The sequence below is a fragment of the Ictalurus punctatus genome, chromosome 21, assembly GCF_001660625.3.
Source record: "Ictalurus punctatus breed USDA103 chromosome 21, Coco_2.0, whole genome shotgun sequence".
Lineage (NCBI taxonomy): Eukaryota > Metazoa > Chordata > Actinopteri > Siluriformes > Ictaluridae > Ictalurus > Ictalurus punctatus.
The window spans coordinates 11,674,148-11,690,000 of record NC_030436.2 but is presented as its reverse complement, the minus strand read 5'-3'; the positions used below and the strand labels follow the sequence as shown (position 1 = coordinate 11,690,000).

The 15,853-nt window shown below is 40.6% G+C and overlaps 1 protein-coding gene across 5 annotated transcripts in view; it reads left to right on the top strand.

Moving 5' to 3' along the window:
* rbms2a (RNA binding motif, single stranded interacting protein 2a) overlaps positions 1-15,853 on the top strand; it is a 31,626-nt gene that overhangs the window by 10,938 nt on the left and 4,835 nt on the right. For 2 of the 5 annotated variants that reach the window (XM_017450706.3, XM_053674015.1), the window contains exons 2-11: positions 1,405-1,571; positions 10,195-10,253; positions 10,742-10,833; positions 11,617-11,774; positions 12,815-12,894; positions 13,341-13,450; positions 13,821-13,864; positions 14,117-14,210; positions 14,582-14,632; positions 14,712-14,762. In XM_017450706.3, coding sequence (XP_017306195.1) covers positions 1,405-1,571; positions 10,195-10,253; positions 10,742-10,833; positions 11,617-11,774; positions 12,815-12,894; positions 13,341-13,450; positions 13,821-13,864; positions 14,117-14,210; positions 14,582-14,632; positions 14,712-14,762 — 906 coding nt within the window. The remainder of the gene's footprint in view (positions 1-1,404; positions 1,572-10,194; positions 10,254-10,741; positions 10,834-11,616; positions 11,775-12,814; positions 12,895-13,340; positions 13,451-13,820; positions 13,865-14,116; positions 14,211-14,581; positions 14,633-14,711; positions 14,763-15,853) is intronic. The other 3 variants (XM_017450709.3, XM_053674016.1, XM_017450708.3) reach the window with 2 other exon arrangements.

Genomic DNA, 15,853 nt, shown 5'->3' with positions numbered 1-15,853 from the left:
GAATTTCATCCTCCTCCTGAACACAAGGTTCTTGGAATCAATTTAAACAAAAGCAAGTCAAAGAGAGATTTCCTTTGAGAAAGTTTCTGGAACGTAATTGAGGTTAGGTATCAGAAAGGGATATCCCACAGAAAGAGAGAGCGAGAGAGACCGTCCATAACAGTGCATTTTGCTAGCAAATCAATTCGTTCTTTTAAAAAATTACGAATTAATAGAATTTTCAATCGTTATTATTACCTGCCCTTTTGTCACAGTTGTCATCACTGTCACCATCTCGCATGAGAAATTTCTACATTTTTAAAGTAATAAAACTTTTTTTTTTTTACTAAAACAAATACTATTTCTGTCAGCAGCGATTATAAGGGGTCCAGGCAGCGTGCTTTGGAAGTGCTCGAAAATGAAAGTATTTCGTTTGTTTCCGTGATGAAATTGTGATCTGCGTGAAGGAAGTTTTCATAGAAGATGATCTTAAGTAAATGTTTCTCTGATAGTTTGGTATTCCTCAGAACATCTGAGTAATGAAGCCATTTATAGAAAAAAAGCATAGCTTGTATGGGAAACAAGTGTGTGTTGTATAATGCATTACATTACTCAGTTCTCTCGGTATACAGAAACCAGTAAGATCAGGACCTGTTCTCCATGGGGTCCTCGTGCACCTGGAACCCATTCGAGCATGCTTAAACTGGTGCACTGGGATCTTTGACCCCTGAGCAAATCTCCTCCTTGTACGCCAGAGGTCTGATTTCTCTAATTGGATGTTTTGTCCTTCACTGGATCCATTGAAGAGGAAACAGGATCCGGTAGCCATAGCGACAGAAAGGAAGTTTTGATACACTTCACTGTGTTTTAGCAAGCAATAAAAACGGGCCGTAGAGTTTAAACTCTTTTGTGTTTTGATTTGTTAAAGAGTGAGAACGTCACCGTCGGGATCAGAAGCCTTTAACTCTCGTGCGGTGCTCGCGGTGTTTCTGTATGATGCACTTTCAGCGTTCCGTGTATGAAGGCTGCGTAGTGTTACGGTTAGAAAGCAAAGACAATGTACTGAAACGAGGGGAGTCGAGGCTACAGTCTCTGGGTGGTGTGAGTTATGTATTTCAGTTACACATTAATTTAATAAACATTTAAAATAATATTTGAAATAAAACTTGCTGTTTAATGAGGAAAAAAGTAATGGCCTATAAAAGCAGGAGGAGTTGGTGTGTGTCTGTGGTAGCTAACTTGCTGCAGTGGCTGAGGAGGTGCTCTTTCACCATTTAGTCACAATCGTGACGTTTTCAGCTCTCTCTGAGCTAAAAGGTTGTCAAATGAGTCTCAGCATCAGCAAATACAGATAGCATTAGCATGCTTTTTCGTGGAAGTGACGGTTAAAATTTTCATTGACTTGATTTTTTTGTGTTCCTGCAGCAGTCCTATGTATCCTCCGGTCCCCAGATGGCGCCGCCGAGTCCCAACACTAACAGCAGCAGTGCGAGCAGCGCAGGAGGTGGGGAACAACTGAGCAAAACCAACCTGTACATCCGCGGTCTTCACCCCGGGACCACCGACCAGGACCTGGTTAAACTCTGTCAACCGTGAGTCCACACACTGCCAAATAAACTCACATATAATCTTTTTTAAAAGTTACTGATATTGAGTCTGTTGTTAGTTGAGGGGAAGTTTACTCAACAGAGATGCATCAGTGAAGACGCGATATAAACCTAAAGCGTCTCTGGGATGTTTATGAGTTCTGCTGGTTTCATGCGTATTGTGTAAGACAAGTGCAATCTGATAGGTCTATGGCAGGTCGATATGCAAATCAGCACCACTGACAATCAGTTATGGCTGTGCGATATAATACGCCGCAGTACACGTTTCATAGATGTCGGCTCACGCTGGATCGAACACGTTCGGTTTTTAATTTTAGCGTCTGTTCTCTAACTTAAATAAATGATTTTTATTACTATAAAAAGGAAACGTGACGGTGGGGGCGGAGCCAAGGAGGGTGAGTGATGTACTCGGTGTATTACAGTATTTTTTTTATTCGTAAGTGATCAGTTCTGCTAGGTACTTGTCTTGGTTCAGCAAAAAAGAAATAAAAAGGTTTGACAGTCAGAGCTGTGATTCTTGTTTTGCAACTAAATTGTGCAAACAAACAAACAAAACCTTCCAGCAGGATTTGCTAATTCAGCATGAACGGAGAAAGGAGAGGTGGAAAATTGACTCTGCGCTCTCACTGTGTGTGTGGTTTTACTTCACCAAGTGCAAGTTGCAAGTCTTATTCCGAAACATTTGCATGAAGCCACATACGGAAGGGAACATCTGTTTTTATCATGCAGATAAATCAGTGGAGAAAAGGACAGGGAGAGGAGGCGAGGGGAGAGGAGAGGAGGCGAGGGGAGAGGAGAGGAGGCGAGGGGAGAGGAGACGAGGCAAGGGGAGAGGACAGCAGGCAAGGGGAGAGGAGGGGAGAGGAGACAAGGTGAGGAGAGGGGAGAGAGACGAGGGGAGAGGAGGCAAGGGGAGAGAGATGAGGGGAGAGGAGGCGAGGGGAGAGAAGGCGAGGGGAGAGGAGGCGAGGGGAGAGGAGGGAAGGGGAGAGAGACGAGGGGAGAGGAGGCGACGGGAGAGGAGGTGAGGGGAGAGGAGACGAGGGAAGAGGAGAGAAACGAGGTGAGAGACACGGGGGAGAGGAGGTGAGGGGAGAGGAGACGGGGAAAGAAACGAGGGGAGAGGAGGCGAGGGGAGAGAGACGAGGGCAGAGGAGGCGACGGGAGAGGAGGCGACGGGAGAGGAGACGAGGGGAGAGACACGGGGAGAGGAGGCGCGGGGAGAGGAGACGGGAGAGACACGAGGGGAGAGGAGGCAAGGGGAGAGACACGGGGAGAGGAGGCGAGGGGAGAGGAGAGGAGGTGAGGGGAGAGACACGGGGAGAGGAGGCGAGGGGAGAGACACGGGGAGAGGAGGCGAGGGGAGAGACACGGGGAGAGGAGGCGACGGGAGAGGAGGCGAGGAGAGAGACACGGGGAGAGGAGGCGAGGGAAGAGACACGGAGAGAGGAGGCGAGGGGAGACACACGGGGAGAGGAGGCGAGGAGAGGAGAGGAGGAGACGGGAGAGGAGGCGAGGAGAGAGACACGGGGAGAGGAGGCGAGGGGAGAGACACGGAGAGAGGAGGCGAGGGGAGACACACGGGGAGAGGAGGCGACGGGAGACACACAGGGAGAGGAGGCGAGGGGAGAGACACGGGGGGAGAGGAGGCGAGGGGAGAGAGACGAGATGGGGAGAGGATGCGAGGCGAGAGAAACGAGGGGAGAGAGAGACGAGACGAGGCGAGGTGTGTACGAGAGGCCACTTTAAAGCCAGAACTTTCTCCTCATTTCAGCAGGCAGAGACTCACTAAAACTCTCTCTGTGTTGATCGAATAAAAATATTAAATATTAGAGGTAAGGAGGCGGAAACGTGTCCGTAAACTCCTCCTGAACTCCTCTACAGCGGGAGGTTTAAACGTTTAACCTCCTCTCAGACGTTGCTTGCGATTTTATACTCGTATGTGTTTGGGTCAGCGTTATCAGAGTTTTTGTGAAGTTCACGTTTATTAAAGTGCGAAAACGTCACCGTCGGGATCTGAAACCTTTAACGCGGCCTTTCTGTAAGATGAACTTTCTCTGTTCCGTGTCTGAAGGTTGCGTAGTGTTATTATTAGAAAGCAAAGACAATGGACTGAACCACTGACGAGAGGAAACGGGCGGAGTCGAGGTTACAGTCTCTGGGTGGTGCAAGTGGTAAAACAGCTCGGTTGTGCATTAAGCAGTGAAAGTTTGGGGTAAAGATTATTAAGTGATGTTCAAGTTAAACGTAAGGTGAAGATGAATAGCGAATGCTAATTTAGTGCAGGAGAAGTCGTGCATGTTAATCATTTCCATGTTTCAGGTGATTCACAAAGAATTCATGCACATTTTCGCCATTAAGGAAAACTTTCTCAGTATTTTGTATAAAAACATGAGCTCAGGTTGTGATGTCACTAAATAAATTAAGCTCAGTGTCTATGGACCAATCACGTATAAGCCACGTACTCTGCATGCTAATCTAGCTGTATATCTAACTTAGCTAATGTTAGCGATGAACAAATGATGGTTGTCAAGGTAACGTTGGAATATATTCTGGCAGGATTAAATAAATCGGTGAGAAAATGAAGAGGTAAATTGAGACACTGATACTGAAACCACACTCTGGTCTAATGTCTAATGAGCTAGTTTGCTAACAGGTAGCTAACTGGGTAGCTATGTTAGCTGATGCTAGAGATATTAGGTTGTTAGAGCTCGCAGGAGGACATGGGGTGTGCTCAGATTTGCAAAATAATGCATATTTATATGTATATTCTTGTATTTGTAGTAAGGGTTAAGGTATAGAGGTGATATGAGGCCATTTTAGCAGTTGGCTGAGGAATAAAAACATTACGCGGAAATTTCGTCTCTAGGACGCACGGTTCAAAGGTTATTAACATAAACGTGAGTGCAAATTTTGGACAGTCGGTGGCGCTAGAGAGATTGAGTTAGACTCTCCAAATTTGCCGTATTAACAGATGTGATGGTCCTCTATCTGTGTGCCAAATTTCACAACTTCGCCACAAGCGCGTCTATGGGCTACCATAGACCCAAGCGAAGGTGTAATAATAATAATAATAATAATAATTATTATTATTATTATTATTATTATGATAATAATAATAAGAAGAGTAAAACTAACGAAAACTTTTTTCTTTTTTTTTTTTTCAATAACTTTTTTTATTGACCCCTAAAACAACACACTTAACATCAGAGCGAAGGTTTGTCGTATGTGAGATCCTTCGTCTTTAATTAACACGCGGGACAGAAACGCGCCAAACGACTCGAGCTGCTTTTAATCTGCAGTGGAAATTGTGACAGCATTTTTTTTCTTTCCCTAAACGACTGTGCTTTTCCACAAACACACACAGCAGTCTTTAACATATGGAAAATCTCAGACGGCTGTGTCTCGGCAGCAGCTGCGGCGTTTAAATCTTCATACGCAACATCAGCTGGTGGAACCATCGCTTGGCTAACTACACAAAAAATATAAAGTACACACAACCGAGAGTCGCCAAGTTTCTGTGTGTGTGTACAGCGCATAGTGAAGCTAAAATACATCACTGTGTGTGTGTGTGTGTGTGTGTGTGAGAGAGATCATTCATCCATTTTCTATACCGTTTATCCTACAGGGTTGCGGGGATGTTTGATCGTGTTCCTTGCAAATCTGAACAATAATCTAAATCTTTCTTTGCATTTTTGTATCATTTATTTAGATAATTTCTGACTTTAAACACATATATAATGTTCAGTTATTATGCGTTCTGTATTTTACGCTAAATCTGTGGCTTAATTGACTTTCAGTGTGACAGATGCACCGTGACGTCAGCGTCTCCAGGGGGCGGGGCTTATTTCATTGTTATGCTGCGTATCAGACATCTGCTTAGTGACATTCAGGTGTGTAAACGTAGAGCCTTCAGGTCGAGTATTAGCGCAAGGTTTACTGCTAGGCTGTGAACAAGGAACTGTAAAAATGAAATAAATCAAATAAAAAACAGTAACAGTTAAATATCGTATCTACTGCTGCAGTGAAAATGTACACAGGAAACTGAAGCTGCTACACACAGGGCTGTGCTTTCTGAACTCTTTAAAGCTGTTTGTTTGTTTGTTTGTTTTTTGGTTCACTTTATTTAGCCCTATTTTGTTTTCCTGAATGTGGCCCTTTAGCAAACAAGAGAGATTACGAAACGGAGCCACGATCTTATCTTTATTCCTCGAGTTTATCTTTATTCCTAAGAATTTACCAACGATTACAATTTATTTATTAAAGAACGACAGTTTTCACCTAGCATTCATCGTTAATGTTTTTGAGAGAAAGTTATCAGGTGTTTATTATTATTATTTTTAAAGGTCGCTCAAGTTTGCTAATCAGTCTGTACAGGGTTTCGGGAGGTTTGTTATTTTTTTGCGGCCAAAGCGCTCGATTTTGCTGCAGCTTTTTTCTTGTGGAGATTTGTGTGCTTTTTGGTAGAAAACTGCTCAAATCGGTGAATTCGCAGTCGCACGAAATAGTCCTGCGTGCTCTTTCGCAGTGATGTTTGCTGGTAAATGAGAGCTTGTAGCTGTACTCGTGTTCGATGCACGCGAATGGAAGACGGCTTCGGCTGAACATGCCTCTGGATGACGTCACATGACACGTCTCGGCCCGAATCTGCGGAAAATCTCTGGCAATTTAAAACAAATTGCAGCTCCTCTGAACATTGAAGCGTTTCCTTGATTTTTGCATTAATTCTTGCCATCTCACAATCCTGGAGGGACTGATGAAACATATTTTTGATGTTTGTTAAATTAAAAGGCATTAAAAGGTGGTATAACATGTTATTTCCTGATAGAGCATACAGAGAGATAGAGCTAGGGTTATTGCTGTAATCGGTTATTGGTTAATTATTAGAAATGAGAAGTTCTCTTTCTTACCTTATTATCTCATGTCTTCGGTCGTATTGCGTTCTGTTCATCTGTGCTGAACATCTCATCAGCAAACACATCCGTATGCTAACTTTCTGTAAGACGATCAATTCCCGACGGATAAAGACAAAGCCATAGTAAAGAAATTTACGGTTTCATTTGTAAATGAACGTTTTGGAAGAAAACGCATTCGGGTTTCTGTTCCGAACTGTTTTTAAGTGAAAAACAAAACCAACAATAACTAGTGATCACGTTATAAACAAATCGACTTATAAAGTAAGGATGATTATTTAACAATCACTTCAATGCCTATGAAGTGCTAAATGGAGCTGAAGTTTAGAGTTCTGAACAGACATCCTGTTAATAATAAACGGACACAGTATCTGTAGTGAAATGTTATTATCTGCTCGACTGGAAAATGGAGTGTACCATTGTGGGAAACACAGGGGGGTGATGTCAGAAGGAGAACGTGATTATGCGGTGAATAAAAACATGTGATTCTTCAGTGGAGTTGATCATGTGGGTCAGCAGCAAGTTTGTACACACACACACACACACACACACACACGGTTACAGCCCCGAAGTTGATTATTTTCCTATAACAGCACGTCCTTGAGTGTTTTACTGATAATGTTTTAGAGCGAGAGCATTAATATAAACCTGCACTACTCTCAGAGCTGCTGTTACAGAAAACTAATCAACACCTTTTGACCCAATCAAGGTCCAGATCTCCAGAGCACTGTGGTGAGGTGTAAGATCTAATATAATTATTGTATAAGACATTATATCAGTGTTTAAAGCCAGTCGACTTGTTTATACCTGCAAACATTCTGCTGAAACTGTAACTTAAAATAGAATTTTCTGCTTCAGTGAATAATCCACAGGTAGAGCCAACACACACACACACACACACACACACACACCCCCCCGTGTCGAGACAGACAGGAATGAGAAAAGGTCAGTGAAGGGGCGGGACTTCACCAGTATTATTGCTCCAAAAATCAGAATGCCAAAAATATAAAAGTCTCCGTGTTAATTATAGAAGATACGTTATGCACGTATTAACGTTCGTGTGTAAAAAAAAGTCTACAGTTCCTGTGTGTTACTCATAGGATTGAAGTTCTAGCATTAAGTATGATTGAAATTTCTGTTGAATGAAAACCTGACGTTTCTGCGGCACACTAACACGCTAAGCCGAGTTTAAGAATTGTGTTTAATAGGCATGTCGGTTTTGCTAGCTCGTGCCTTTCTGTCATTAATCATGTTGCGTATAAACCATCAAAGGAAACGGCCGAAAATGCACTTTGTAGTGGGGACTATAGAAATTAAATTTAGAGCGTCAGTTACAGAATTAAAGTCCGCTCTGTTCGAGTCGTGCTTTTACGTGACATGTCGTTGAGCCAGGACCCTGGGAGTATAAACTGAAATATGTGGCATTAAACACAGGAACGAGTTCCAGGTTCTGTGAACACACGCAATAAAGGCACATTTTGATGAGGAACTACGAACCGGGAAAAAAGAGGTATTAAAGTCAACTCTGCTTTAAATAAAATATTCAGAATCAGAGACTTTTATGATTAATATAAAAAATATGTATCGGACCTATTTCTCGGTTTAGTTCCAGTCTTTAAGACTTTAGTTCTTGATTTAGTTCCAGTCTTTAAGACTTTAGTTCTTGATTTAGTTCCAGTCTTTAAGACTTTAGTTCTTGATTTAGTTCCAGTCTTTAAGACTTTAGTTCTTGATTTAGTTCCAGTCTTTAAGACTTTAGTTCTTGATTTAGTTCCAGTCTTTAAGACTTTAGTTCTTGATTTAGTTCCAGTCTTTAAGACTTTAGTTCTTGATTTAGTTCCAGTCTTTAAGACTTGGTTAGTTTCAGTTGTTAGAATTGTATCAGAAGGGAAAATTTAACCGAAAACTCCAGGAACTAAATTTAGGCCCTAGAGGTTCTTGGTTTAGTTCCAGTTTTTGATGCTTTGGTTCTGGGTATAATTTTGAGAAACAGCCACTGAGAGTGCGAGAGGAAATCAGACTTGTATCCTGTCATGCTCAGCAGATTCCTGAAACCAGTTTATCATGCGTCTGTTAGCATGTGAGAGCGAGCGAGGACAAAATAATAACATCGCTTCTATAAGACGTTATTTGTCGTGTCAAACCCGGACCCCACTCACACACACACACACACACACACACACACACACAATTAAAACAGCTACGTTTCTCTCCACCGTAGCTCCGGTTCTGTTTGCAGAACAGACGATCCTCACTGCTGCGTCTCCAAAAACAACCTTCACAGAGTTCTCCCTTATTTCTCTTTTCTCCTGTTTCTGTACAAAACAGTCACAAAGTCACATGATCCACAGCTTTCGCCTTTATTTTGGCGAGGGAGTGAGATTTGGGGATCAGGTGTGTTTCAGAGGGGAAACTGTCTCTGGGTGAAAGATGGTGAAGTGTGTGAGTGATGGTGTAGTGTGTACACACACACACACACACACACACACACAGCACCAAACTACTGAGTACGTATCATTAAAGTGGTGCTGTGTGACCGGCTCAGAGAGCCTGAGATTTTAAAAGTGGTGTAGTGTTCACTCGGCTGAAAAGTGCAGTGCTTTAGGACCCAGAGGACAAGTAAAGGATGGAGGGAGGAAAAGAGAAAGAGAAGGACAGAGGGATCGGGTTTCACGGCCTGGTTACTGGAGCAGTGTCGGGTTTACGTCAAAGCAAATGAGGGAAAGTTCACTTCAGTGCAGAATGAACACACACACACACACACACACACACACACACACACACACACACACACACACACACACACAGAGCATGTATCCGTCCTCCCTGTATGTAAAGTTTAGAACTAAACTTTAAAAAAATAGTTGGAATTACTTACTGTTTTTCGTTCTGGACTGTGATTGGTCAGAAGGTGGTGAATAGTTCTCTGTAACAGCAGCTCAGACAGTAGTGCAGGTTTATATTAATGCACCCGTTCTGATACGTCATTGTTTCTATAGTAACGGCTCGTTCACAGGGACGTGTACAGCGCACGCTCCACTGATGAACAGATTAAAAGAGAAGTGTGATATGGATGAATGATGCTGGTGACATTTCTGTAAGGAGATGTTTATGTTACACTGATGGAAGGAGTCTCCAGTGTCAGCGCTGTGTAACAGTCAGAGGTGAAGCTGTAACGGTGTATGATGTGTTGTATTGTAATTTAAAAGAGTGTAATCATCGGTAAACTGCTGCGGTGGAAGAGGAATAAAACACTCGGCGTGGTTAAAGTTATACCTCTAGAAACATTTTTAAAAGGTTAAAAATGTTTAAGATTTTTATGTAAATAATAAACACTAAACACTGACATGCATTACATCCTTGCACTATAACACACAATTTCATAAAAAATAAAAGAACGGAGTGAAACAATGAGAATTTAAATTACACTTCAGTGGATATTTTTAGGCGACAGAGACAGCTGGAGAAGGGAAAAGTCCGGAACAAATTGTTTTTGTCCCTGGGGTGATGTTTCAACCTGCAGAAAAACAACAGCAATGAGATCACACTCGTAGAGTACACACAGACGGAGGAAAATGTAAGGGAGGGTATATGGGGACATCAAAGGCACACAGTGTGTGGGTGTGTGTGTGTGTGTGTGTGTGTGTGTGTGTGTGTGTGTGTGTGTGTTTGACCATTCTGTACTTTTTTTTAAGGTACGGGAAGATTGTATCCACCAAAGCCATCCTGGACAAAACGACCAACAAGTGCAAAGGTAAGAGGCTTCAACACATAAAAATAATATTCCTATAAATACGTTATTGTAATAATAAAAATAATCAGCACAGTCATGAATATTATTACTTTATATTCATCATAATGATCATATATTATTATTATTATTATTATAAATAATGATCACAGTTCAGAGTAGTTGAAGGAAAAAGCTGACTTTGCTGATTCACGTAAAACTTTTATTATAATGAATTTTTATTGCAGACTGAACGAGTTTCTAATAAAGAATATATTGTGTTACAGCGAAACAGAAGCGTGTTAAAAACGTTTCACGTTTATGGATTACTGGCACTGGTGCATAAATACTGCGACTATAAATACTGTAGAGTTAAAGCCAAAAATTGTTGTTTAACTTTCATAGAAATGAACTTAAATATACAGATAAAGTCTCTCTTAAAATATTTTCATACGTGTGTGTGTGTGTGTGTGTTTGTGTGTGTGTTTGTGTGTGTGTATATATGTGTGTAGGTTATGGCTTTGTTGACTTTGACAGTCCTGCAGCGGCTCAGAAAGCTGTAACAGCTCTAAAGTCCACCGGCATCCAAGCACAGATGGCCAAAGTAAGTCTAAATAATGAATAATAATAATAATAATAATAATAATAATAATAATAATAATATAAATCTCTCACCCAAGTCTCTGTATAAAAAGTGAGTAAAAATAAAACAGAGTAGTATCCCTTTTTCTTCTTCCTTTTGTACTTTTTCCATTCATCTTGTGTACCTTTATCTTTTTTGTACTTTTGCCTGTCTGTAAACTACCTTTTTTGTACCAGTTTAAATTCTGGTTTGTTTGTTTGTTTGTTTGTTTATTTATTGATTGATTGATTGATTGATTGATTGACTTTGTTCCTTTTCATTTCTATGCTCTGGTTGTTTTGTTTCTGTCCCTCTTTTATTTTTATTTGTTTCATTCGTTCAGTAATACAGGAAAACCGGACGAGTATGTTTGAAGGTGTAGAGGAAAAAGGAAAGAAAAGAATCCTCCCTTTTCTTTTTCCACACCATTTTTTATTCTTCTATTATGTTCTTTTTTTCCCCATCCATCTTTCTGTCCTTCCTTTACTGTACTTTTCCCTGTCTTTATACTTTACATTTTCACTTTTTGTATATCCTTTCTTTATTCTAACAGTCTAACTTCGGCGTTCTTGTTGTTTTATGGACAGATTCTTATTTATTTACTTTATTTTTCTTTTTAAAAATTATTACAAATTTTGTATTTAATTTGAATTTATTTGTCAATGAGCCACTAAGCTTGAATCATGCCTGTTAGTTTGAAATGATTTGAATAAAATGGTATGTTAATGCCACAAGTTTAATGTTTTTGTCCCGTGTTGTTTTCAGCAACAGGAGCAGGACCCGACTAACCTGTACATCTCCAACCTGCCCGTGTCGATGGATGAGCAGGAGCTGGAGTCCATGCTGAAATCTTTCGGTCAGGTGATTTCCACACGAATCCTCCGAGATGCCAACGGGACCAGCAGAGGAGTCGGATTCGCCAGGTAAAACCTCACTTCCTGTTTACTCATCACGTACTTCCTGTTTACTCTTTATTCTTTCAAGCCACTAGAGGGCGATCGCATTCACGCCTGAGCCACTTTATAACAAAATGTCCAGTTTAAAGTTATTTATATACACCTCAGTGTCAGTTACGAATGTTTACAAAACAAAATCGTAACTTTCAGTTTCAGCAGAATGTTCAGGAGGTTGAGCGTTTCCTTTTAAAAGTGAAAAAGTGTTCAAGTGTGATATATGAAGTGTTTTTCTTTCTTCTCCCCTGAGATTCAGCTTAAAACCTTTTCACTTCTTCACCTTTTTGTGTCTTTGTTTGTTTTTGTTTGTGCTAGTCTTGGGGAAGTAGCCTTTAGAGAAGATACATATGAATAAAAAGTCCAGCTTTGCATTTTACACCTCATCAGACCAATATTCCAATTAATTCACGTTAAGAAACACCTGTGATGAAGTGGACAGACATACCCATGCATACTTTCATTGGTTTTATAAAAAGATGTGTAGCAAGCAAACAAATAAATAAATAATCAAATAAATAAATAACTACAGTCCGAAACCTGAAGCTTGGAAAAAGCAGTAAAGGTGAGAGTGCAGGCTGTTTAAAGACAGGGTATGTGTGATTACAGACAGATGAGTGTTATTGGTAATCAGGTGACTGACTGAGTGGGAACTTGACAGGAAGTCTCAGGCCGAGGACTGTGGGAGTTGTAGTCTGCAATTTGTGCATATATAGAGAGTAAAAAAATCACCACTATACAATATACAATAAACAATATATAAAACAAAACAATCACTGATAAGATAATAATAGGTTTATTTTTTGTAGCACTTTTCTAAAACCCAAAGGTTGTTCAATGCAGTTTAAACAATTATTTATTTACCTCAGAAATACTTAACAAGTTAAAATAGATTTTTTGGATACAACATTTACTTCTGTATTTGGACTTTTCACTAGTTTCTCTGCTTTAATAAATCTGTTTCCTGAACTGATGTCTTTATTTATTGACCGAGAGCATTTTGTGTTTTGCAGGATGGAATCCACAGAGAAATGTGAAGCCATTATTCAACATTTTAATGGAAAATATATTAAAACTCCACCAGGAGTGCCAGGTGAGTGAGAGAGAGAGAGAGTGAGCGAGAGAATGACGAGTGAGTGACTTACATTACAGTACTTACATCTCATTTTATACAACTGAGCCTTTGATGGTTAAAGGCCTTGCTCAAGATACCAACAGTGGCAGCTTGGTGTAAATCTATAGTGTAGTATAGTATAGTGTACAGTATACATTCTACTTCATAATCTATAAAATGATGTGTAAATCGAGTACAGTATAAGCATAGTGCAGTATAGTAGCGTAGACTAATGTTTCTGTACAAGTAATGTCTCAGTCATCAGCACTGATCTCTCTCTCTCGCTCTCTGTCTCATACACACACACAATTTCACTTTCTACAGGCTTTTATTTAGTGAAGAGTGTGTCTTTTTGCAGTAATGAGTCTTTGAGATTCTTTGATGGCGGAGTGAGTATTTTGGACTCATGCTGTTTTGTATTTTAGTGCCGACTGAGCCGTTGTTATGTAAGTTTGCTGACGGAGGACAGAAGAAGAGACAGAATCAGGGGAAATACCTGCAGAATGGCCGGCCCTGGGTCAGAGACACTGACACGGTAACGTTAAAGGAAAATTCCAGCAATGTCTATAACATAGTATTATCTATGGTATTCTAGTCTATTCTATATGTACTATATCTATTGCATCCTATGAAGTATCCATTATATAGTATAGTATATAGTGTACATATAGTGTATATATAGTACAGTATAGTACGCAGTATTTAATCTACGGTCTATAGTATGGTGTAGTATAATATACAGTATATATACATTCTATAGTCTGTAGTATAGTAGAGTATAGTAATAAATAAAACTAGTTGAAGCACATATTATTTGTCTTGCATGAGTTGCTCTGTTGATAGAAACTGAAGGATTTGACTTTGAATATTAAAATGTAAAATGTGGGCTTTTTCTGTAATTTCAGGGAGGAATGACGCTAACGTATGACCCGACAGCCTTACAGAACGGGTGAGTAACACGGCATTATCACTCTGTAAAAGAAATGATCAATTAAAACGAGCTTTATTTACTGAATTAAATAAGTAATAATAACATCATAATTTTCCAGCCAGTGTTCCGGGTAAAGCATTTGATCTTTATGACACATAGTGGCCGCAGTTAGTACTGCACGCGCTTAAAGAACAAAACCATATTTTGTCTAATCAACTTATTTATAAAATGTCACAGTATTGATATTTGAACCGTTTGTGTGGTTTGCAGGTTTTATTCGTCTCCCTACAGCATCGCCCCGAACAGAATGATCGCCCCGACATCTCTGTCTCCCTACATGACTTCTCAAGTACCGTCATACCAGGTCAGCGATGAAGGGTGTAAAAATGAAATAAATCGCAACCCAGCACAGAAGTGTTTATTTTCTACAACAAGCACATGATCTGTGTTCGGCGAAGAATAATAATGTCATGCCCGGAATTTTCGGTGCAGGGTTTGGCAATATGATGATCAAATACGGATATTGTGATAAATTACGTTACAATACACTTTTCTATGAAATTGCAGATATTGTGATATCTTTTTCTTTGTTTTGTTGTTGTTTTTTTTTGCTGTCACACTACACCACACTACTTGGTTAGCAAAGCCCGTATTTTACGATGCATATCGGGTATTGTAGAAATGTGTTCAAGTATCGTGATATGATATTTCTGTCATATCACCCCACCACCCCAGCTGTCTGACGATTCTGAATCTTTCACAGCAGCTCAGTGGATTCTATATACAGTAAGCAGAGTGTAAATATAGTATACACACATGATATATGTATTAGATGTATGTAATATATATGTGATTACATTCGCAGGTTCACAGTCCATCATGGATGCACCACCAGTCATACCTCATGCAGCCCACAGTGAGTACGCACAGAAATCTCCGTACAGTGACGTCTGAAATCCAGAGAGCAGTTTTTAATTTGATAAATGTATTACCTGAAATGCTGAGTGGAGTGATGAAGCAGAATTACTGTTACCACCCTGAAGTTCTATAACAGCATGTCCCAGAGTGTTTTATTCCTCTTGTACCACAGCCATTTACCAACGATGACAGTTCTTACTTAAACCAAGCTAGCTCTGTTCTCACAGCTAGCTCTGTTCTCACAGCTAGCTCTGTTCTCACAGCTAGTTCTGTTCTCACAGCTAGTTCTGTTCGCACAGCTAGTTCTGTTCTCACAGCTAGTTCTGTTCTCACAGCTAGTTCTGTACTCACAGCTAGTTCTCACAGCTAGTTCTGTTCTCACAGCTAGTTCTGTACTCACAGCTAGTTCTGTTCTCACAGCTATTTCTGTACTCACAGCTAGTTCTGTTCTCACAGCTAGTTCTGTTCTCACAGCTAGTTCTGCTCTCACAGCTAGTTCTGCTCTCACAGCTAGTGCTCACAGCTAGTTCTGCTCTCACAGCTAGTGCTCACAGCTAGTTCTGTTCTCACAGCTAGTGCTCACAGCTAGTTCTGCTCTCACAGCTAGTGCTCACAGCTAGTTCTGCTCTCACAGCTAGTGCTCACAGCTAGTTCTGCTCTCACAGCTAGTGCTCACAGCTAGTTCTGCTCTCACAGCTAGTGCTCACAGCTAGTTCTGTTCTCACAGCTAGTGCTTACAGCTAGTTCTGTTCTCACAGCTAGTTCTATTCTCACAGCTAGTTCTATTCTCACAGCTAGTTCTGTTCTCACAGCTAGTGCTCACAGCTAGTTCTGTTCTCACAGCTAGTTCTATTCTCACAGCTAGTTCTGTTCTCACAGCTAGTGCTCACAGCTAATGTACACAGCTAGTTCTGTTCTCACAGCTAGTTCTGTTCTCACAACTAGTTCTCACAGCTAGTTCTCACAGCTAGCTCTGTTCTCACAGCTAGTGTTCACAGCTAGTTCTGTTCTCACAGCTAGTTCTGTTCTCACAACTAGTTCTCACAGCTAGTTCTGTTCTCACAGCTAGTTCTCACAGCTAGCTCTGTT